We start from the raw sequence: 21,447 nt of genomic DNA on the forward strand, positions 1-21,447 counted from the left end.
AATGACTAATCGTAAGTAAAAGTCGATTGCTGTCATTGTCATGAAGCTTTTCACACTCTACATAAATAATAGCCAACAATTTGAGTTCATTTGTTGGCCAGAGTTCAAGAGAGCTCCAAAGAACAAGTATTGGGACGTTTTTGAAAATTGTTTATAAGAAAAGTTCACAGAAAAATAAAAATGTCCGAACCTTTTGTAATATACAAGGATACAATGGATGTGTGAAGTGATGATGGTAGCAGTACACTGTATATCTGTGAAGTTATTATACTGACTTTGCAAAATAAAATGGTACCATCATTATTTAAAAAACATATTTCTCCAAACGTATTGGTGTAGCAGCAGGAAACCATTATTGTCTAGAATTGAATTTGGGATATCACTACACTCTGTGACAGTTGTAGTACAGTTTTTATTGAACAGGAGTAGCCTATGGTGGATGTGGACAAGGCATTAGATGTTTGATGAATTTAAAGATGCTTCTATGGTCAACTTCCTAAGGAATAAGCCTACAGGATTGATGGAAAAACCTGACAAACCACTTGACTCCAGAAGATGGCAGTAATGCAACACTGACGATGCCATCTACCGTCAAACCTACAAGAAGAAGTAGTAGAAGCTCATCTCAGACCAGAGTCGAGTACATTAAATAACCTTAGCTAATCGTGGACACAATTGTAAACAGTTATCTGTCATCAAGCAAAGGGTGTACCGGTAAGGTTTGAACAAATAATGCTTTTCTCAAAATAACTCATTGACAGAGTCGTGATGTGCTGGTTGCTAAGCTGCAGCTATGGAAGCTGGCGGGGTACCGAGCTAACTGAACTCACAATCTATGTTGCATTACACATACGGTTGTTAACTTATTGGCTTCAGCGTACCTGTCTAAACGAGTTAAACCTAACCAGTGTATGACCATAACAAGCATTCAAACTTTTACCTTAGTAAGTTCATATTTGCCTGTGTAAACAACAACAACAAACAACACAGTTAGCTGCAACTTATAAACATGCCGTTCAAACTACCAGTTTAAGCTATTTGCTGTCAGCATTGACGTATTCTCTTAACTTGCTATGAGCCATTTCAGGAAACGTTGAAAGGAGAGTAACTCTGGAAACTGGCTCAATTCATTAAATTGACACAAAATGTGTAATAATCAAATAGGTTGTTTAGTATTTTTACCTGTTTAATGTAATTATACCCTATTTGCAGACGTTTGCATAAGCTTTTCTCTGTAAATGTGGTCTGCTAAATGTTACAATTGAATACATTAAACACAACAAAACACAAAATAATTATTTACAGAAGGCTATTTATTGATGTTGCTCACTGACCCGTCAGTAGAGAAGTTATTTGTAGATAATTCATGCAAGCAGCACAGTGAATAATTCATCCTGTCCTCTACAACCGAGTTGAACTATTATTTTCCATCATGACACTACATTTATTATTAAAAAGTAATGCAGTGGTAAAAAACCGTTTTATGTTTACAAGATTATCTGTGTCCCTTCACTTTTTCAGCCTCAGTTGGGGTCCGTTCTTGTTGTTAACATACCTGTAGTCTTGTCTTTGCCATGACATAACCTGAACTCAGATCTTGTCAGTTACCTTCTCACTCTCTATTTTTTCAGAAAGACCAGCATGAGCAGTTTCAGTAGACCCGACACACACAGGACAACACCAACCACCACCAGGTCAACACACATTGGAGCATCAAAGTCTGACCTGGAGAGAGATTCAGGCTTCTCAGGTTTTAAATAATCACTAATGATACACCTTTAAGTTTGTCCAGATGTATGTTTTTGACAGGGTAGTGATGTTGGTATGTTATATGTTAAAACTAGATATACTTGTATATGTTATTAGCATTTCCTTGAGTTAGAAAAAAATGGATTCATTTACAAGGTCAACCCTAATAAAATATAGGGATTTAGGTCATCCTGTATGTATTGGGTCACATTGTATTTGATTCTTTGCACTATTCAGGCTTACTCATCATGTTTGTGGTATCTTTTTCCAGACGCTATAGAGCGGCTTATCTACATCTGCCAATGTTTTCATAGTACTAATGTTCTGCCCCAGTTGTATTACACAATACATGACGAGACTAATATGCTAGTCTCCTCCTTTTCAGATGCCAGTTCAGAGTACCTCAGTACAGTCGATCTGACTGACTCTAAAGATGCAAGTAGAAATGGGATGATAGTCAACCATGATGCGACAGGTCCCCAGGTGGCTGTGATGGGAGGCTCCTATGCTGGACTCTCTCCACTAATCATCATGAATAACTTTGTCTTACAGCAGGTAAACAAAATATAGCAATATAGATCTTGTTTTGTGAGTGAAAATTATGTACATTGTAATTTGACAGTTTTTTTAGGAAATGGAATGTTGCACTGTTTTTAATGTTTTTTTCATTGAATATGTGCTCCTTGCATGTCATCAATACTGTATTATTGGTATTATACTATAGCTCATAGCATGATATTTAAAGTTGTTTTTTCTCTTTAGTCATCTCTACTGGCTCCAGCAGAAAATCAGTGGGGCTTTCCTTCTCCCTTGCAAGTGATGCCTCAGTCACAGGTGGTTCTTCTTCAACCCATGGTATCAAATGGTAGCAGCAGCAACAGCTCCTCAAAGACTGGCTCTGAAAATATACAAAAACCAAAAAGCTACATGCCCATCCTCAAGTCTTATCCAAGAATTGCCCGCCAAACGGCGGCCACGCACACAAAGAGAATAGGATCCTCCAAGGTGAGGGTGAGTTCAACGTCAGGATATGAGAAGCGGCAGAGGAGGCACCACCACGGCCACAAGCTCCACAGCTCCCCCATCCCAGAGCCAGCACCGCACACTACAATCAAACCCATCTCAAACTTTGAATCAGCTGACGACCAATCACAGCCAGCCGAGGGTCAGGAGTCTCTCTCCCTGCTGACAGGGGCCGACTCTCTGCTCCCCTACACAGATGAATTCAGGACAGATACTGACAGTAACAGGATCGATGTGGACCAGGAAGACGCACTCTCATTGGATTGTAACAAACTGAAGCGTTTCAGCAATACCTACAACATTCTCAACAAATCTGGCTTGCTGGGGATCACCCTGCGCACAAAGCAGCTGATGAAGGAGAATACGCGCACCCAAGGCCAGCTGCAGCAGCTTCAGGAGCAGACGGCTCTGCTGCTGGAGACTCTGGGCAGCAGAGACCCTCAGCTCTGGACTAAACTGCTGCTCTCTGTGCAGCACACAGACAAGGAGCAAAGTGGGGGTAAAGCTCAGAGAGTCCTGGGGTAATACATATTGCAGAACATGACCAGCATTTTGTGACCTATTAGGAGGTCACAAAATGAAAACCTAAATCTCAAATATTTAAGATGAAAGCTGTCTTTGGGTAATATACTGTAACTACAGTATACCATATCAATAAAACAAACAATACCTTAACCAGATTCTTAATGCATTTATCCAAACAGTACAGATCATCTTAACGTTCAGAACTACTGATCTGATTTGGAGCTGAAGCACAAATAAATATAAAGTTAAACTGATGAGTTGAGAAGCATGCTTATATTTCAAACCCTTGCCTATAATGAATTTATTTCAAAAATAGCAAGTTGAACTTGCAATAGGGCTATGGCCTTTATATTTTTGAACTCCTAATTGCATAAAATGCATGTGTAGATCACATATGCAGGCACATGGGGCCATCCCCAATACTCGCCCTGAATGTGATTTCTGTAGAGAAAATATTAGCATCATTTTTAAACCCGGTGTGGATACATGTGGCCTGTATTTCAATGTCCTTTTAATGAGCTAAGTAAATTAACAGAGGCCTCCTTTGTAAGAAAGCTTCTCAAACAACAGCTGGATGGCTCGCAGTGAGAGTTTAGGGGCTGGAAAAACCATCACATTTTTGTTACTTGGTGTTATTATATTTATTTGTAAAAAGGTTTCTGATCAATACTATGTCTGTGTGAACAATTAAAAAACCAAGCACATTAGAACAAGTTTTCTATCGTTCACTTTTCAAGCAATTCCTTTTTTTCAAAATATATCTTTTAAGAGCTACGTAGGAATTAGCAAAAGCTAAAACTGTAGCAGGTGAAGTGCAGTAGCCATATATCCTCTCTTAACTTTGCCTATGTTGCTGCCATTTTCATTCCTGCTGCTTAAGCTAACATATTCATTGAAACTATAAAAATACAAAATAGTTTCATATTACTGACTCTTGCACTTTAGTTATAAGATTACTGACAGCTGTTTGGATGCACTTGTATCCCTAAAAGAGTGTTCTGTGGTGATGAAGCGATCGTATGATGTTTTCCAGATTCCTGTGCCTTTTTGAATGTATTCATGTTTGCACTTTATATCCTTGCTTGAGCAGCTTAGGGTGTAAGCTTATAACATATGTATAGGTATCCAAAGAATGAATGCTCTTCTCTTAAACAAGTCAAGTCCTGGAGAGGTTAAGCACTAAGATTTGATATAGAAATAACTGCATGAAGATAACTGAGTGTCCATTTTAAACATTAAGTCAAGCTTTGTTGTTGTATTATTTATTTCAGTGACAATGTGCTACTATGTCAATGTTTTCTTTACTTGTACAGTTGTAAAATTAAGAGATACTTATTTAATCATTAACTTTTCATTACTGTTCTTGTTGGAGGAGCGTTCTGTCTTTTCTTTAGCAAATGTCACTATAATGAATGTCATAAAACGGTTAAAAGACTGTGGAAAGACTGTACTCTCAGTCAATGTGTTCACTCAGAATGTGTATGTTTACAAAGAAAGAACTGCTGCTTAATGTGATCTGAATATCTTTATTGATATAACATTAATAGACAAAATAGCTCTTAAAAAGTATATTTATTAATATCCGAAACATTTTTGACAGGTTGTGGAATATGTCACAAGCTGTAGTCGAAGCATAACAGTTGAAAGTCCTTAATATTGTTATACAGAGGGCCCTATCGTAAGTGGTGTAGTGATACCTCATCTTTGGGGTCACCTGTAAGCATATATGGCACATTGTGAATAATACCCTGGATAATAATAATATGGTAGTCATCTTCACATTTGCCCTACTCATTCTAAATAAGGAGCTTCACTGTTCTACTGCATTCATCCGAGTAGAAATCAGGCTCAACATGTGAGGGTTTATTTTCAGCACAATGGTTTCTAGCACGGCAGCTAATGCTTTAGTCACATACTGTAGTTTCCTTATCTGCTAGCCCTTACCGTCAAAGAAAATGATTGTTGTGAAAACTACTGTAAGTTTTCCGAATGGCACATTGTAGCATCCTAATCTACAAGGAAGTGTGGAAGAACAACACACATGACTGGTAATCTCAGAGCGCCGCGTGGCGCATGGCATTGAAATCAATAGCATGATATCAAAATGCAAAGCTGTAAATGCATGCCCCTGCAAAGCCATCTAAAACTGCAAGTCCCAAATGACCCACTCATTAGTCTTAATATTGCCTTGTCGAAAGCTACTTAAAGTATACACTTACACTATGCACTTATTCACATCAATATATGGCTCCTGTCCTTAAGTGAATGTGTGCTAACAGCTTACTATTTCACAAACTACTTGAAAGGTCATAAGTATCCATTTTATATTCACCACGTGGTTCCCAAAAAAAGAATTTCTACAAATTGTGCCGCTTGTGACCTATTAAGAGCTTTTGATATGACGTTTTCACTCAGTCTTGCTTATGTTGATCTGTGTCTTCAAAGTACGTCTCCGCAGTCTGCACAGGTAGGATAAGGCCAAGGATCCAGCGGGTTCCAAACACATCCTTTAGGTTGGATCTCCAGGGGCTGCGGTTCTCCACCAGCTGCCCCCTCTGCATCTGACACCAGGTCTGCCCCCGGGCCACCAGCAGCACCTGCTGGCAACAGAAGCCCGCACAGACCAGCCCGATGCCCAGCCACACATACAGCATCAGCACCAGGAACAACTGCAATCCTGACACTGTTCCTGTGGGGGACATTTCATCAGAATCAGAATCAAGTGTATTGCCAGGTACGTTTACACATACAAGGAATTTGCTCTGGTATCTGGTGGTGCGAACATAAACAATCTACGAAATTAGGTAGAGAATACGTCATTGTCCGGCAATGATCTTGATAATCATGGATGATAAATACAATGTAAATCAACATGCCTGTGTTTGGTTTACTTGTTTATCAGCAGGATTACGGAAAACTAAAACCCTGATTCCTTTTTTCTGATTAACTTTGTGGAAGGACGTAGCATGGGCCAACGAAGAATCCATTACATTTTGGAGGGAATCCCAATAACAGGGCAAATGTGTTTTCTCTTGTCTTAACCCTCAGATGCCCGAGTGACTGGACCCTACACTCCTCCATAAGTGGGTCAAAAAGGACCCGTATTAGAATAATATGTTTTTATGCCATTTTTGTCATTTTGGTTAAGAAAAATCACTTGTATAATATGTAGTATTATATTTTGGTTCACACTAGAAATATTTTATATTTAATTTTTCACTATTTATAATTTTAGACATTTTCTTTACATTTTGAAAAAAAACGAAATTCCATAGAAAATGCATGTGGGTCATTTTTGACCCACTTATGGAAGCTTGGGGTAGTAATTAAAAATTAAAATGTTTTAAAATGTACAACATGTCAATTTAAAATTTGAATGGCATGATATCCAAAACATGTTTTTTGAGGAATAGCTGGAATATGAAATGATAAAAAAATAAGGGTTAACATTGAGAGAGAGGCTTAGCACAGATCAGGACTTAGAGTGTCCTTACTTGTTATTGTAAGTCTCTTGGAGAACCAACTCTATTTTGGTGGTTGTATGTAACAGTTCTTTTTTTATATTTGAAATGGTCCAGAAACACCATTGTTTTCAGGGAGTCAGTCTGAATCTTGAAGTATCAGCTCTAATTGGATTAAACAACTCACCTGTGAAGAAGTAACCAGTGGAGAGGGGGAGAAGAGTGAGGAAGGTCAGCGGGTTCTCAAAGGAGATGGAGTACTCCACTGTTAGAAAGGCCACACCAAGAACCAAGGAGTACAAACAAGTGCATGACGTGTAGATGCAGAACATGATGAAGTAGCGCATGTTTTTGTTGCCAATGCAGTTCCCAGTGAAAAAGCAGTGGTGATCCCTCTTGAGGATAACCTTCTTACACAGTTTACAGAAGTGGCGACCGTTGAGGAGGTAGTGTGCGTCCACTTTGTCCGAGCAGTGTGCCGAACACACGGGAACCACAATCTCGTTGGCACTCTCAGCAGGATATGTAATAGTCATTATGTAATTTCCCAGTGCGTTGAACATCAAGAAAAGGAAAACAACTGTGTGAAGAGTTGTAGACCCCGTCAGTGATGTGTCGGCGTTTGGGAAGATTGTTGGGATGAAGAAGCAGAAGTGCAAAATGAAGGTGACTGCTGTAGCCATGAAGAAGTAGGCAGGTGCCACGGCATTGAGGAGCCTCAGTTTCAACATCCTGGTGAACATATCTGTGAGAGAGTGAAGACAGAGGAAACAGACGTTTATCATAAAGTCTTAGAACACTGCTAGAAGCTCTGCGGAGCGATTCTGTTGCAGGAACAAAATGTATTCTGTCTTGTTTAGGTAAAAGGAAACAACTTGCTCTATTGACTAATCAACAACTGAGAGCTATTAACCCTGACAATTATAAGATATACAATCAAAAATAATACATTCATTTACACTTTTCAAGAAGTACATAACATCATACAAGTGCAAAATCATTCAAAAACGTGGCCTATTTTATAATATACTAAAACTAATTTTGTTCTTATTATGGCTTTCACAGATTACTTACAAATGTTCTGATGGAAATACACAGATAACAGATGACTCTTTACAATTGTGTGAAAGTATCACATCTCCTACTAGATCTTTTGAAAAACGGTGTGATCTGGTTGCTCCTTTAATAAAAGTAAGTGTGCTGCTGAGAAAAAAAACTAATTTCTCTGCAAAGTAGGGTCTAGGGATACGGGGCCGTTGAGAATACCAAGAATATCTCATCATGTTGTCTGTGATCTACTAACTTACATGATTGACAGATGTGCAAATCACAGAGAACCAAAACAAAAAATGAAGGAAGGAAGGAGCTCCCACAGAGTAAAGCTAAAAATGGTTCTTCGTGCTCATATATGAGAACACTATTTAGGCCAATGGATGCCCTAGATAAGCACACACAGCAGCAACAATGAAGGACTATCGCAGTTTCCTCAGCTCCGTGTTTGCTGTTTTCTTCAGAAATGATGTAGCCAATCATGCATGTCCCATGAATACGCAGTTACAGCTGTGATGTGTCCAGGCTGCCTACCTGCAGATGAAGGACGGAGGAGCTGTCCTTTCAGCACCGCGGAGCCTCGGCTCGCAGCTCCGCACGTTCATTCAAACGCACTGAAGGTGTTGTTGAGCCACATCGAGGTCCTCCTTTCATTATTCAAGTGTCTGCTTATTTTTCTAGCGCCACCTGTTGGTCTGGATGCGTCTGTGTTTTTACCTTCTCTGGTTTTCCTGACTTATAACTGGCTGGATAGTTCAATCAGACCCATACTAATAGCAGCACGAATTTGGCGTACAAGTCATTTAAAAACAACATGTCTCTTTTTCTGTCAAAACATTTCACAAAACTCTTTCACCTATCTATATTAACCACTTCTGTACATGTGTAGACCTCTCGTGTTTTTATTTGATTGTTGACAGTATGAAGAGATATTCAAATAATGTACTCAAGTAGAAAAACACTCTTTTAAAATATTTTAGGAAAAAGTGTCACAAATTCGTAAAAATAAATAAATATATAATTCAAAAGCTTCACATTTTTGTTAAATCTTTCGTTATTATGTTGCATCATATTGTTATAGATGGCTCATTTAATCTAACATAGGCCAAACAACTACCTTTGTTTGGTCTTCCTGGGACAATGTATGAAATACATGTTTCCAGTAGGTGGCAATGCATCCTCAATTATTTTACCTTAAAATATGAGTGCTGTCAGATGAGTAATATACGTTTATTTTTATTTTTGCTTTACTCAGCAGGCATAACAATCCTCACTTGCCTCACCTTTTGTTGTCTCACCGCCTTAATCATTCTGCTGGCATCTTTCAGTGAAATATATAATAATGTGGGAAACAAACAGTTAATAATAACAGATAATTATATAATAATCAATTGGTATATCCTAAAATTGGTATTAGCCTAAAACACGACATCGTAGTTATAGTATAACATGACGCTCCCCTGGCATCCGTAGAGGCAGGTGTTTAATTGTCAGACGGTCCCTGAGTAGGTGGGAGTTTCTCTTGTTTCTTGGTGTTGGAGAAAAAACACAGCAGAACCCCCATCATCGCCAGACGCCAGCGATCAGGGAGCTTTCTGAGGTGAGCGATGTGGTTTTGTTTTTTAAAGTCATGTGTTCGTGCTGTGATGTGAACGCGATGTGGAGGGGGTTTATTATGATATATGGCGCAATCGTTTTCATCAAGTTACAGAGGTGGAGGAAGAAGGTGGGTGTGCAGCAGACTGTTGTGAGTGCTGCAGTAAGCGAGGGGACAGAGTCGCTTAAGTATATCTGGTTGACGAGAGAACCACTCATTTGTTTCTATTAAAATATCCCGATTTTAGCCTGAACTGAAATGGAAACGTTAACGGGCTCCCTGCATCCTGGCACAGGGATGTTGTTGCTCGGTTAGGATGAAGAGGTTTCTGGCAACGTGTCAGAGTATTACACACTAAACACATTCCTTTTTCTCACTACACCTATTGTTCCTCATGGAGTCAGATGGGTGGAAGACCTTAAAAAAACCCGAACTGCATTTGGATTATCCATTGGAGTAATAATAATCAAACATAATCATATTTAGGCTTCCTTTAGGCAGGCTGTGCCCATGGTCTCTTCTCTATGCTGACTGTCATGTTTTGTGTTTTTTCTTTTACAGACAGAATGCTTTTAAATGTTAACCTGACCTGTTGAATCAATGATAAATCTACTGGATATTTAGCAGGTTTTAGCACCATCTCACCGGCTCTTCCTAAAATAGCATTTAGAATATACTTCTGAGGTAAACTGAGGTCACATTTCTGCACACCCTTTATTTTGTTATGAGAAAAACTAATGATGGTGTTTGGGCCTGTGCTCAAATATCTATGTAATTGTATTTTGTATTTGTAATTATCCGATTTAAAACTAATGTGGAATTCATAATGCTATTTGCAACTGCTGCCATATGTACCTGACTGTGTTGAGGAGGAGGTGGCCTTTAAAATGTCAGCTTCCTAATAAGTGTTTGACATTTTACCGTGTCACTCATGCGTAGCATTTGTATGACACATGCTGAAGAATTTCATGCCATATAGTGAGAACAAAAATCAGAAAAAGAAAGGTCTTGTTTGTAGTGGAAAGTAATATTTAATAATAGTTTAATGAGAATGCAGAGATGTTTGGCCTTTTAAAGACAATACATTTTGAGGCATTTCCAGAAATATTTCTTAAATACTACAATAGTGTCATGGCTTTAAATTCACTCTTTGGCATTGCCAATCCCTTCAGGTTTTAAATGTCACTACAAAAAGTTAGTATAGTTGTAATACTGGTAACTAATTGGAATCATAATGATCAATTGGACACACACTACAACTTTTTACCACAACCTTTTCATTATACAGGTGGTGTATAATAATATATATTTGGCTGTGCAGGTATACCCCTTCATAATAATACTAGATGTATTGAACGTGTAAAGGACGTGTTTGACCGAGGTGCACAACATCAATGAAGTGCTGATATTGTGATAATCACTTTATATTTTGAGCTTGCACTTCAAAAGCAGTGCAAGGTCTCTCAAGAATATTGAGCAAATTCATTCTGGTCACCTTCAAGTATCACACAGACGTTAGCATTTCAGGAGACTCTAATCTGAGATTTAAAAAAGAGCTTGCAGTAGGGAGATGGATCCCGTGCATTAAACAGCTGCTGAACAGTCATTTCCATGGATCTTCTTTGTCTGCTTTGTTTGTTTTTTCTGTGTTTGTTACAACACCTTGGGAGGGCTGACAGCTCCAGCTGCAGGGGATTATCAAACAGTAAAAAAGTGAAGTTGTTGCACAAAGATCTTTTGTGGTGTTGTTGTCACAGTGCAAAGCGTCAAAATGCCATAACCCGCCTCTCACATGGGAAATGGGTAAAGACAAAGACCTAACACTGTACAGGGGAATCATTTCACTTGGTTCAGGCTCCAGGGACGTCACATATAGAAGCCATTTGAGCTTTAAGCATTATTTGATGCTTGGCCTCATTGGAAAAGTATTGTAGTTACATTAAAACTCAATCTTAAAATGTTTTTGAAACATAGGAGGGTTATATTTGTTAGGCTGAGGACTAAGGACAGCAACCAAAAACCTTTCGATATGCATATTTATTATATGTATTGATTTATATATTGATTTTAGTGTCATTTAGATTGTAGTGTCATTTGTCACTTCATGTTTTGTTGTGTTGATATGCAAGGGGTTGATATAAAAAACAAATACGAAATTTATAAAAATCTTCAATAACTTTATACTTATTTCTGCATTGCAATATTAATGCTTATACAGTAGTAATATATCCCAGTACATGAGATAAATATTCAGTAGTGGCTTTTAACACATTAAAGAATGACAGTTAGCTCTACATGTGAGCCCAGACTGTCTGAGAGGAACAACCCACTCTGTTAACAGATTGCACCCTGTGTAACACACACACACACACACACACACACACACACACACACACACACACACACACACACACACACACACACACACACACACACACACACACACACACACACACACACACACACACACACACACACACACACACACACTGTTGTGAGATGTGATGTGCAGCAGGTGTATGTTCAGTTAATGAGACATATTACTGTGACTCATCCCCTCAGCCACATGTCACCCGGCTGCTAAATCAAAATATCAGTAAACACGTTGGTGAAAGCCTCTTGACCGAAAATCGAAAACAAACAGATTATTAAAAACAACGTCTACTGTGCAACCTCCATTTGTATTCTGCCTGCCATCATGCCACAGCCGTTATGTAGCATAGTCTGGGCTTTGTTATTTGTATGTCTTTGGTGAAGAGTTGGCTCCCTGCTATTTGAGATTCCTGCTGTGAATTTCCTTGCTATTCCACAGGGGTCCATCCCAGCGATACTGACGCATTCAGCATCGTAACTGTTGTATCGTTCACAGCCACTCACCAGCAAAGAGCACAATGCCATATGCCTACTGTAACACCAGGAACGAGATATAGATATTCACAGCCATATGCAGATGACAGACTATCTTATGCTCTCACATGATACTCAGCCTGTTGTACATGCACTGCAGGCCAATGATTCCCATCTGATATCTTGTTGTAGTGCATAACTTCCTGTAGGTCTCAGACTTCGACAATCAGTCAACTCATTGATTAGTTATTCCGGGTATCGCTGGGCAGTAAGATATGTCAACATGAGCTCTGGGAACTTACTACAAGGCAAGGCAAGTTTATTTATATAGCACCTTTCAGCACCAGGCAATTCAAGGTGCTTTACAAAAATGAAAGACATTCATACAAAGGCATTTAAAAACAGTAAAAGATAATAAAAGAAACATTAAAACAAAAATGAAAGACATTAAGAAAATGGCATTTAAAATCAGTCATTAAAAAGAAAAGCTAATAAAATAAACATTAAAAGACAGACACTTTTCAGTATGCTGTATAATTTTATGGATGAAATAATTAAGAGAAAATGTGGGGTTTAAATTGATGTCCTACATTCCAAACATAATTGCCTCCCAATAATTGAATTACATGAAAAGTAGCTTACAGAGACCTGGCAAATGTTAACAGTCTTAGCATTTTGGGTTGTTTTTTTATCATAAAAGACCAACACTAAGCAAACATGGTTGTTGAGAAGAGAATAATGATTTCTCATCAGCTATCTCATTATGCTTTAAACTGTATTATCACTCAATTGTAATTTAACTGAAGTTTACTTTCACATGGTACTAAAACAAATGGGTTCCAATGGCTTCTTTGGAATATGATTGGTGTTTGTATAATATTAAGGAGTGTAATTCACAAAAATATAGGTGCAAAGTTATTGTAAAGAAGCATTTATAAAAACAACTTATTTTGCAGAGCAGAGATTTATCTGAATCAATCTATTAAGATGTCAGTGTTTTGACTTTTTTGTAGATGTGGGGGTCTCAGGCGCATTTTCAGGATCAGCTCCTGCACTGGGGGGAATCTTCCAGAAACTCATAGTTATGCAACAGAGACACATATTATGTGAGTCAGGTTTTACTGAAGCCATCACTGATGTCAGATGTAATGAGGAACGACCCAGTCCACAGCAGCAGGGCAGACACACAGCGATCCCCAATGAGCATGTGCAGCCAGACAGGAAGCAGGTGTGAGGTTTGATGATCTCTGCTAGTGTGTGTAGTCATCACGCCAGTCATGCTAAGGCTCTCTCAGCCTTCAGAAAGGTGCTGGGGGGGATGCTGCATTAGCTGTGAGCAGACACGCCTTGGTGATCTGTGTTTGTGTTGTGTGATGGAGAGAGAGTGGGTATGAGAAGAGTACATCTCCTCCCTCCTCCACTGAGCAGGTGGTGAGCAGATTGTGCTAAAACCTCCGCCCCCTTTCCCCTTCAGGCTGAATCTGATGAGGGTCTCCCATCCACATCCTCCAACACCACCCTCCAACCAAACTATGACAGCAGAGCCCTGTAGCTCCTGTGGAGTGCAAATAAGATGCACTCAAACATGGCCTTTCTATTTAAATATGCTAAGATACTTTCAGAATAAAAGAGCTGGGCGATATTTCAATTCAATCCCTAGTATCAATCAATCAATGTTTATTTATATAGCCCAATATCACAAATGTTACATTTGTCTCAGTGGACTTCACAGTTTGTACAGAATATCAGTATGACAATACGACACCCTCTGTCCTTAGACCCTCACATCGTACAAGGAAAAACTTCCGGAGAAAACTGGGAGAAACCTCAGGGAGAGCAGCAGAGGAGGGATCCCTCTCCCAGGACGGACAGACGTGCAATAGATGCCGTGTGTAAATTGAAAAGATAATACATTTGCAACATAGGTAGTCCAAATGTTTGGAAATGCATGTGTGTATAATAGGAAGATGAATCCACGAGGATATCCATCCAGGACCACAGCCACGACTCAAGATCCAGCGCTCGCGATGCAGGACACAGGACCGCAGGATCATCCATGACTCCGGATCCCGGCGTATATAGACACCAAAAAGAAAGACATTTGGGGAAGCTGGGTTAATCAGAACATGAGAGTACAGCTATAGACAGAGAGAAGGAAGAAGTAAGATGTCCCCCGACAAACTAGGGCTGAAGTCGAATAGTCCATTTAGCTTAGGAACCTTCCTAACGCAGTGAAATGACCCGGAAGTCCCTCAGTGGTAGCCATGATAAGCCGTTCAAATTCTCTAGAATGAAAGGAAAGGAGGTTTCAAACTTCCTTTAGCTTAGGAACCACTGGACCTCCCTCACCGAAAGGAGAGGAGAAAATGCTGCCCCACAATGCCTTGCAGCCGCAGCATTTGCGTCACACAACAGTCGGCAGTTTACGGAAAAACTAGGGCCACCAGGGTGGGTGGAGGGGGGTCTGGAGGACGGGTTTTGGGCTGACAGCCCAGGAGCAGAGCGGAGGGCCCGAAAGGGATCTCGGGCGGACGGCCCGGGGGCAAGGCAGAAGCCGAGAAGGGGGACTCGGGCGGACGGCAAGGCAGAGTCCAAGGTGGGGGTTTCGGGCGGACGGCCCGGGGTCAAGGCAGAGTCCAAGGTGGGGGTCTCGGGCGGATGGCCCGGGGGCAAGGCAGAGACCATGGAGGGGCGAAGACCACAGCGGGCGAATTCAGGGGGCCGAGCATGAGGGCAAAGGCAGCGGCAGGAAGAGTCAGGGGGCCGGGCCCGAGGGAGAGGACCGCAGCTCTCAGGGGGCCGGGCTCTCAGGGGGCCGAGCTCGAGGGCGAAGACCGCAACTCTCAGGGGGCCGGGCTCGAGGGCGAAGACCGCGGCTCTCAGGGGGCCGGGTTCGAGGGCGAAGCAGGCGGTGACGGAACAACTCCGGAGGACGGGCAGGAAGGTGCTGACGGGACAGCTCCAGAGGCCGGGCAGGAACCGGAGCCGGTGGGACAGGCTTCGGCAGGATCCCCCACGGAAGAGACTAGAGGTGGTACTAGAGAAGTGACTAGGGAATTGACTTGAGTAGGGACTAGAGAAGGGACTTGGGAAGGGAACCGGGAAGGGACTAGAGAAGTGACTAGAGGAGGGACTTGAGAAGGGACTAGAGATGGAACTCGAGAGGTGACTCGAGAGGGGACTTGAGAGGGAACTCGAGAGGGAGCTGGAGGGGTGACTTGACAGGGGACTCGAGAGGGAACTCGAGAGGACACTCAAGAGGAGGCTTGAGAGGGGACTCGAGAGAGATGACTTGAGAGTGGACTCGAGAGGTTACTTGAGAGTGGACTCGAGAGGGAACTCGAGAGGTGACTCGAGAGGTGACTTGAATGGGAACTCAAGAGGAGACTTGAGAGGGAACTCGAGGGGTGACTTGAGAGGGGACTCGAGGGGGGACTTGAGAAGGGACTCGAGGGGGGACTTGAGAGGGGACTCGAGGGGGGACTTGAGAGGGGACTCGAGGGGGGACTTGAGAGGTGACTTGAAAGAAGACTCGAGATGTGACTTGAAAGGAGACTTGAGAGGTGACTCGAGAGGGAACTTGAGAGGGGACTCGAGAGGGAGCTGGAGATGAGGCTTGAGAGGGGACTTGAGAAGGAACTTGAGAGGAGACTTGAGACGGTCGGTTCGCCAACAGAACACGGGGGGCTGGAGTCGCCCGGAATGCCGACATGGCACGGGGAGCTGGCGTCGGCCGGAGACGAGGGGCTGGAGTCGAAACCATGGCTGCTGGGGCCAGGACTGAGGCCGGAACCATGGCTGCTGGGGCCTGAACTGGGGCTGGAACCATGGCTGCTGGGGCCTGAACTGGGGCTGGAACCATGGCTGCTGGGGCCTGTACTGGAGCCCAAAGCATGGCTTCTGTGGCTAGGGCTGCTAGCCTGGACCTGCAACTCCTTCTCTTAGGAGCCTTTTGGAGGCTCCGTGGACCTCCAAAAGCCAGACGAGTTCCAGAGAACGACTCTTGGACAGGAGCAGGAACTGGGGCGGAAGCAAGGGTTGACTCCAGACGGAACACACCGATGCGTGTGGTGTCATAATGGGAATTGGAAGGCAGGGAGCCAGCATGGCTGGGGCTAGCAGGCAGGGGATAACACACCGAGAGGAAATCCAAAATCCAGCCAGGTAAGAATTTCACTAAATCTGGCTTCTCCATAGCCATCTGGTGTGCCTCAGCCAGAGCAGCCTCTCGCTGCTGAACTCCAGACGCTCCCCTCCACTTATCAGAACAGCCAGCCAAAGAAAAGGAAAAACTAAGTAATTCCAACTCAAAAGGATCTGCTGGGCCAATCCTTGGTTAGTTCCTTCTGTCAGGGTTGAGAGCGAAGCAGGCAGGACCCAAATGCAGATAAACCGAAAATACCTTTATTTCAAGGCTTAAAGACAGAGCAAAACAGAACTCTTCCCCGTGAACAACGTCAAACTACAACAAGGAACTAACAAAGACTAACAGAAAACACAGAACCTAAATGCACACATGACTAATCAAACAAACAAGAGACAGGTGAGGAGGGAGGAGAAAACACAGGGGCACCAGGTGAACACAATCGGGTAATCAGGGAGGGAAAACAGACAGAAAGCAACAGGCAAAACAGGAGGTGAACACTTTTCAAAATAAAACAGGAAACCAAAGACAGAAAAAGACAAGACAAAACACAACACAGACAGATCGTGACAATGTTCTTCTTTTTCAAAGGAGCAACAAGTCTAATTGTATTCGCAGCGCATCTGTAGCACTATCAACAACATGATCAATTTGGGGTGGTGTACATTTTGTATAAGTTTCCTCCTTTACATGCAGACATGCTATCAAGTTAAGTATTGGTGGAATCTCTTCCTTAAATGTGGCTATAGCACTAACAGATAGGGTTTAATAGTAGTGGTCAGTTCATGAGGAGAGCAAAAGGGGCAGAACACAGCGACTAAAATGCCATCTTTAAACCCATCGGCTGTCATCTGAGGATGATTTAGCTTTTATCTAGAGTGTAAACTAAGCCTGTAAGCGACTGTAAGGTTGATAATGGGACTATAAACAATGACCGGTGCACGCTAGAAGACGATTGTCCCGATGGCTACAACAGAACCTCTACTGTGCTCACAGAGGTTTCATCTTAGTCAGACCCATATGTGCCGATGGGTTCATGCAGAACATTGGATGGAAATAAGTCTTAACCCTACAGTATAGCATACACTACAACAATATCTTAGTCAACAGTATGATTCAGTGTATGTCCAAAGCTCTAATGTAATAATGCCTCAGTGTACAAAGCCATCAATAAAGACAGAAAGTCCCATTTTACCCCCATACTGTATAGGATGAGATGGAGCCATGTTGTTCAGCCATACATCACAAGCCCACTTCACCTATGTTCCTGTAGCAGGAAACACATCTGCATCCAGGTTCCAAAGTCTTGTAGAAAACCTTCCCTGAAAAGTGAACGCTGTTTACGCAGGATATAATGAATGCTAAGGGCTTTATAATTAGACCTCATGTCTACGTGTAATGTTCAGGTGTCCCTACTTGCCCTGTAGTTCATGTTCTGTAAGTGAACGAGAGCTGATAAGCTGGCGCGGTTTCATTACATCCCTTGTGTGGTTTTGCAATTGCACCGTCAACTCTGGTTTGACGAAACACAATTAAGCCATCATTCAGCCTCTGATCCATATGGATTATTGGAGGGTTTACCTGTGACCCTGAGGAAACAAGAGTAGTAAATCCACCTCAGGTGCTCTTTGGTGATGATGGAAAACTACAGGGGGACTAAATAATATAAACTCACAATGAAAAAGGACTTCAACTTAAATGTAGGGGTAAGCAAGTGAATAAAAACGCCTGGCAACCTTAAGAGAAATAAAGAGAGAGATATTTAAAGCTGACATTATTTAAGCTAAATTGTGTTTACATTATTTTCTCTACCCGCTATTGCCTTTTTAAATCAGATCAGAACAGATCAGTTTCCACAAGGCTTCATCTCATCTCATGTCTCGTGTTTTATTGGCAATAGAATACCTTTTAAACACTAGGATTTCCATAATCAGGGGCTCAGTTTGAGATTAACATGAAGAGCACAGATAATATTCTACCATCTCTGGGTCTTTCACATGACGTTGTTGGCAGGGGAACTGCAAACCTCCCTCTTCCATGCAGGCGTCGTGGCAGGGGGAAACGCCATGTTTAACAAGGCTGCAGTCAAGAGGGAAACAGCAGCTCTGAGGCCATCACGCTTTTATTTATGGTGATTGAAAGTTGTGCTTGCTGGTAGTCTTTCATCTCGGACAGAGCAGAGGTTTTGAAGAAACTCAAGTTCACACTTTATTTATGGATCATTTCTCTCTCATTTCCTCATGCAGGTAATGAATCTTGATCCAACCGAGTGTCGGGAGACAAATCTCTTCAGGGGTGCTGTGCTCCAAATGCTTTATGTTGTTGATTACGCTTGGGTAAAGCTATGAATTAATAACCAGTCCCTTTGAAACATGGTAACATATAAAGATGTTTCCTGTCATGGCTTTATATGAGATATCATAGATTCAGCTTCTTGTTTCAACATTGGCTAAGCAAACATATCTGTTAAAGGGATTTAAAGGATGGTAGAAGTGATTAGTTCAGTGCTTTGGTTATTTTTTGGCAATACATTTAAACCTATAGTGTGTTGTTTTGAGTGGGCAGGTGGGAAGGGCAACAATGGTCAGTCCACCACTTTGGTCTTGACTTAAATATGTCTTCAACACTTTTCACTTCCTAGTTTTTAGTTAGCCATTGGACTGATTTCCAATTCATTTCAACTGCAATATATGTCTAAAAACAAAATCGACTTTTCTATCAACGTTAGTGCTAATTAGAATATGTCATGCTAAACAACAATCACGTGGACTTTTTGTTGTTGTTTTTTAGTTCTAATACTGTAATTTTTTGTATACAGTATGTCTTCTCTTAATTGTAGGTCTTTGTATTGAATCATTGAATAGCTGTTGAAAAAAAGCATGTGCAATTTATTAACATGCTATCATGTTTGCTCAAAGTCTGTGCAGTCTCAGAGATCTGATAGCGAGACTCAATGTTTTTGAACTCTTTATATGTAAAGCCAAAATGTGTTGTTGACACACCTACAATAACAATGCTCTTAAACAGTCAGCACAAAGGCTCCGGCAGCCTCTAATTCAATCAAAAATATTGGGAGGAAGTGCTGAGAGACTTCTGGATTGAATCAGGGTTTATTGCATGTTATTGACTTTCTGACTTTCTGATTTGCGGTTTAAATGTTTTATCTGTGTTGCCTTAGGGATACTGTCCTCTCTCTCTCTCACACACGCAGATACCTCAGCTGTTTTTATGGTGCAATGAGCTGAGTAGCAGACCTGAGCTAGCTTTTCCCTCCCCTATTCTGCTTCTCTGACTCAAACTCAGGTATATCTCATCACTGGCTCGCTGCTCCTGTACTGACTTCAGCATCTGTGATCATAATAGACCTACTGAGCACAGAGGGCAGATTCCACTCATGCTGCCAAAAGGAGGCACAACGAAAGCCAAACATCAGTTTGTAAGCTGCTGCGTTGGCTTGGAAGCCCCAGTCAGGGATGAGTGGGAGAGAAATGAGCAGAGGGAAAGGATTAGAAAGACTTTGGATTTGCAGAGTTCAATAAGATGGAGAAGAAAAGGATAGCATGGGAGAACTGTGAGCATGTTTGAGTGTTTATATACGATGGGTGAGACGGAAAGACAGAATATCCATGGAGTGATTAGTGGTTAAACTGCTGAGTCATGCTGTGACGTTTGTCCTAATGCTGTGTGAAACCACAAGTCAGCCTGTATCCTCAGCATCCTGCTCTGTTCTGGAGGTGGAGAGGAATAGTTTGACTATATTAGCATCAGCAGCCGGAAGCTTTCAGAGTGAATGACTCGACTGATGCAGGAAGAAGAAGATGTCAATGAGCCGATAAAGGTCTGTTTAAGCTTCTGCATATCTGATGTTGTTAGAGCTCCAGTTTACTTCCAGCTTATAGTGTGTGTGTGTGTGTGTGTGTGTGTGTGTGTGTGTGTGTGTGTGTGTGTGTGTGTGTGTGTGTGTGTGTGTGTGTGTGTGTGTGTGTGTGTGTGTGTGTGTGTGTGTGTGTGTGTGTGTGTGTGTGTGTGTGTGTGTGTGTGTGTGTGTGTGTGTGTGTGTGTGTGTGTGTGTGTGTGTGTGTGTGTGTGTGTGTGTGTGTGTGGTAAGGCGTCATGCTCCTGTTGCTGCATGTCACACAGTTGCTCTTTGGCATGTGTGTTATCAGCTAATCACAGGGGTATAAAAATAGGAACTGTTTACCTTTTGTCCTGCAGCCATTTTAGGCTTTCCACATGACGGTTGAATTAATTAAAAAAAACAGGCAATTGCTGCAAACATTATCCCCTGTTATCCCAAGCATGGCTTTTATCTCAATTTAAAATGAAGGGAATTTAGTCAAGATGCTTTAGCTAATTGATTGGTCTATTGATCGCGTGCTTGTAATTCACATTTCAATATGTGATTTACGTTTAATAATCCTAATAATATAAATAAACCAGTTAACTAAATGGTTATGATGAATATGTTTTCTCTCTCTCTCAAGAGTACTACATGGTCCCTCCTTAACTTAAAAGCCTATGTGGTTGTTAATCCATTTATAGCTGTAAAAATTATGATGTTGTGCATATTTTTTCTTTATTGGCAGAGAGAGAAAACCTGCTTTAATGTCCAGCAGCTTCTGTATAAACACAGCTATGCAGACGTGTTTGTACATTATGCATTTGCTTTGAGATCCTTCCTCAGGAGATCTCCTCCCCAGTTGTCTCCACAGGGAGGCTCAGATGCTGTGTATCTGACAGCATCTTAGTATTGATTTAAGCCTATACAGTTTCAAAACTGTACGAGGAAAGAGACCACAGTGGTGCAGAAAGAGCCGCTAAAAGATTACTGCGTTGTATTTGTATACTTCTCCAGACCTCTCTGACACTGCCATTGATCAGCTCAGCCTCCTACACTACACATCCTGCTATGGTGTCTGTTGCGCATTAACTGTTGTTTGGTAAATGCTTCACAAAACTATGATTAAGCTTTTCAGGAAATGATGTCATTGGCGCAGTGATAAATCACACCAAGTTGGGTTCAGTAATGTGTGCCAGTTTGGAGGCCTTTA

At 41.6% G+C, this 21,447-nt stretch overlaps 3 protein-coding genes across 6 annotated transcripts in view; 2 read left to right on the forward strand and 1 right to left on the reverse strand.

Moving 5' to 3' along the window:
* The first annotated feature begins 474 nt into the window (after window positions 1-474).
* cipca (CLOCK-interacting pacemaker a) lies at window positions 475-4,807 on the forward strand. Its single transcript, XM_034111676.1, has 4 exons — window positions 475-714; window positions 1,632-1,750; window positions 2,135-2,304; window positions 2,512-4,807. The coding sequence occupies exons 2-4, from the start codon at window positions 1,642-1,644 to the stop codon at window positions 3,295-3,297; spliced, it is 1,065 nt and encodes a 354-aa protein (XP_033967567.1). The 5' UTR covers window positions 475-714; window positions 1,632-1,641; the 3' UTR covers window positions 3,298-4,807.
* Window positions 4,808-4,860: 53 nt separating this feature from the next.
* Window positions 4,861-8,443, reverse strand: zdhhc22 (zinc finger DHHC-type palmitoyltransferase 22). The gene is made up of 3 exons (XM_034112005.2): window positions 8,343-8,443; window positions 6,946-7,503; window positions 4,861-5,986 (listed from the first exon to the last, which is right to left on the reverse strand). The coding sequence occupies exons 2-3, from the start codon at window positions 7,499-7,501 to the stop codon at window positions 5,709-5,711; spliced, it is 834 nt and encodes a 277-aa protein (XP_033967896.1). The 5' UTR covers window positions 7,502-7,503; window positions 8,343-8,443; the 3' UTR covers window positions 4,861-5,708.
* An 851-nt stretch (window positions 8,444-9,294) lies between these two features.
* Window positions 9,295-21,447, forward strand: part of tmem63c (transmembrane protein 63C) — a 30,593-nt gene continuing 18,440 nt past the window's right edge. For 2 of the 4 annotated variants that reach the window (XM_034112054.1, XM_034112055.1), the window contains exon 1: window positions 18,562-18,642. In XM_034112054.1, the coding sequence (XP_033967945.1) occupies window positions 18,611-18,642 (32 nt within the window). In that variant the 5' untranslated portion in view covers window positions 18,562-18,610. Of the gene's footprint in view, window positions 9,409-18,561; window positions 18,643-20,132; window positions 20,235-21,447 lie in introns of those variants that run through there. The other 2 variants (XM_034112056.2, XM_034112057.1) reach the window with 2 other exon arrangements.

The sequence above is a fragment of the Pseudochaenichthys georgianus genome, chromosome 22 (genome assembly GCF_902827115.2).
Source record: "Pseudochaenichthys georgianus chromosome 22, fPseGeo1.2, whole genome shotgun sequence".
Classification (NCBI taxonomy): Eukaryota; Metazoa; Chordata; class Actinopteri; order Perciformes; family Channichthyidae; genus Pseudochaenichthys; species Pseudochaenichthys georgianus.

Coding starts and splice junctions, on each gene's coding strand:
- cipca (XM_034111676.1), top strand. CDS start 1,642: ATGAGCAGTTTCAGTAGACCCGACACACACAGGACAACACCAACCACC. Junction 1,751..2,134: donor GAGAGATTCAGGCTTCTCAG/GTTTTAAATAAT, acceptor CCTCCTTTTCAG/ATGCCAGTTCAGAGTACCTC. Junction 2,305..2,511: donor ATAACTTTGTCTTACAGCAG/GTAAACAAAATA, acceptor TTTTCTCTTTAG/TCATCTCTACTGGCTCCAGC.
- zdhhc22 (XM_034112005.2), bottom strand. CDS start 7,501: ATGTTCACCAGGATGTTGAAACTGAGGCTCCTCAATGCCGTGGCACCT. Junction 5,987..6,945: donor CACTGGTTACTTCTTCACAG/GTGAGTTGTTTA, acceptor TGTCCCCCACAG/GAACAGTGTCAGGATTGCAG.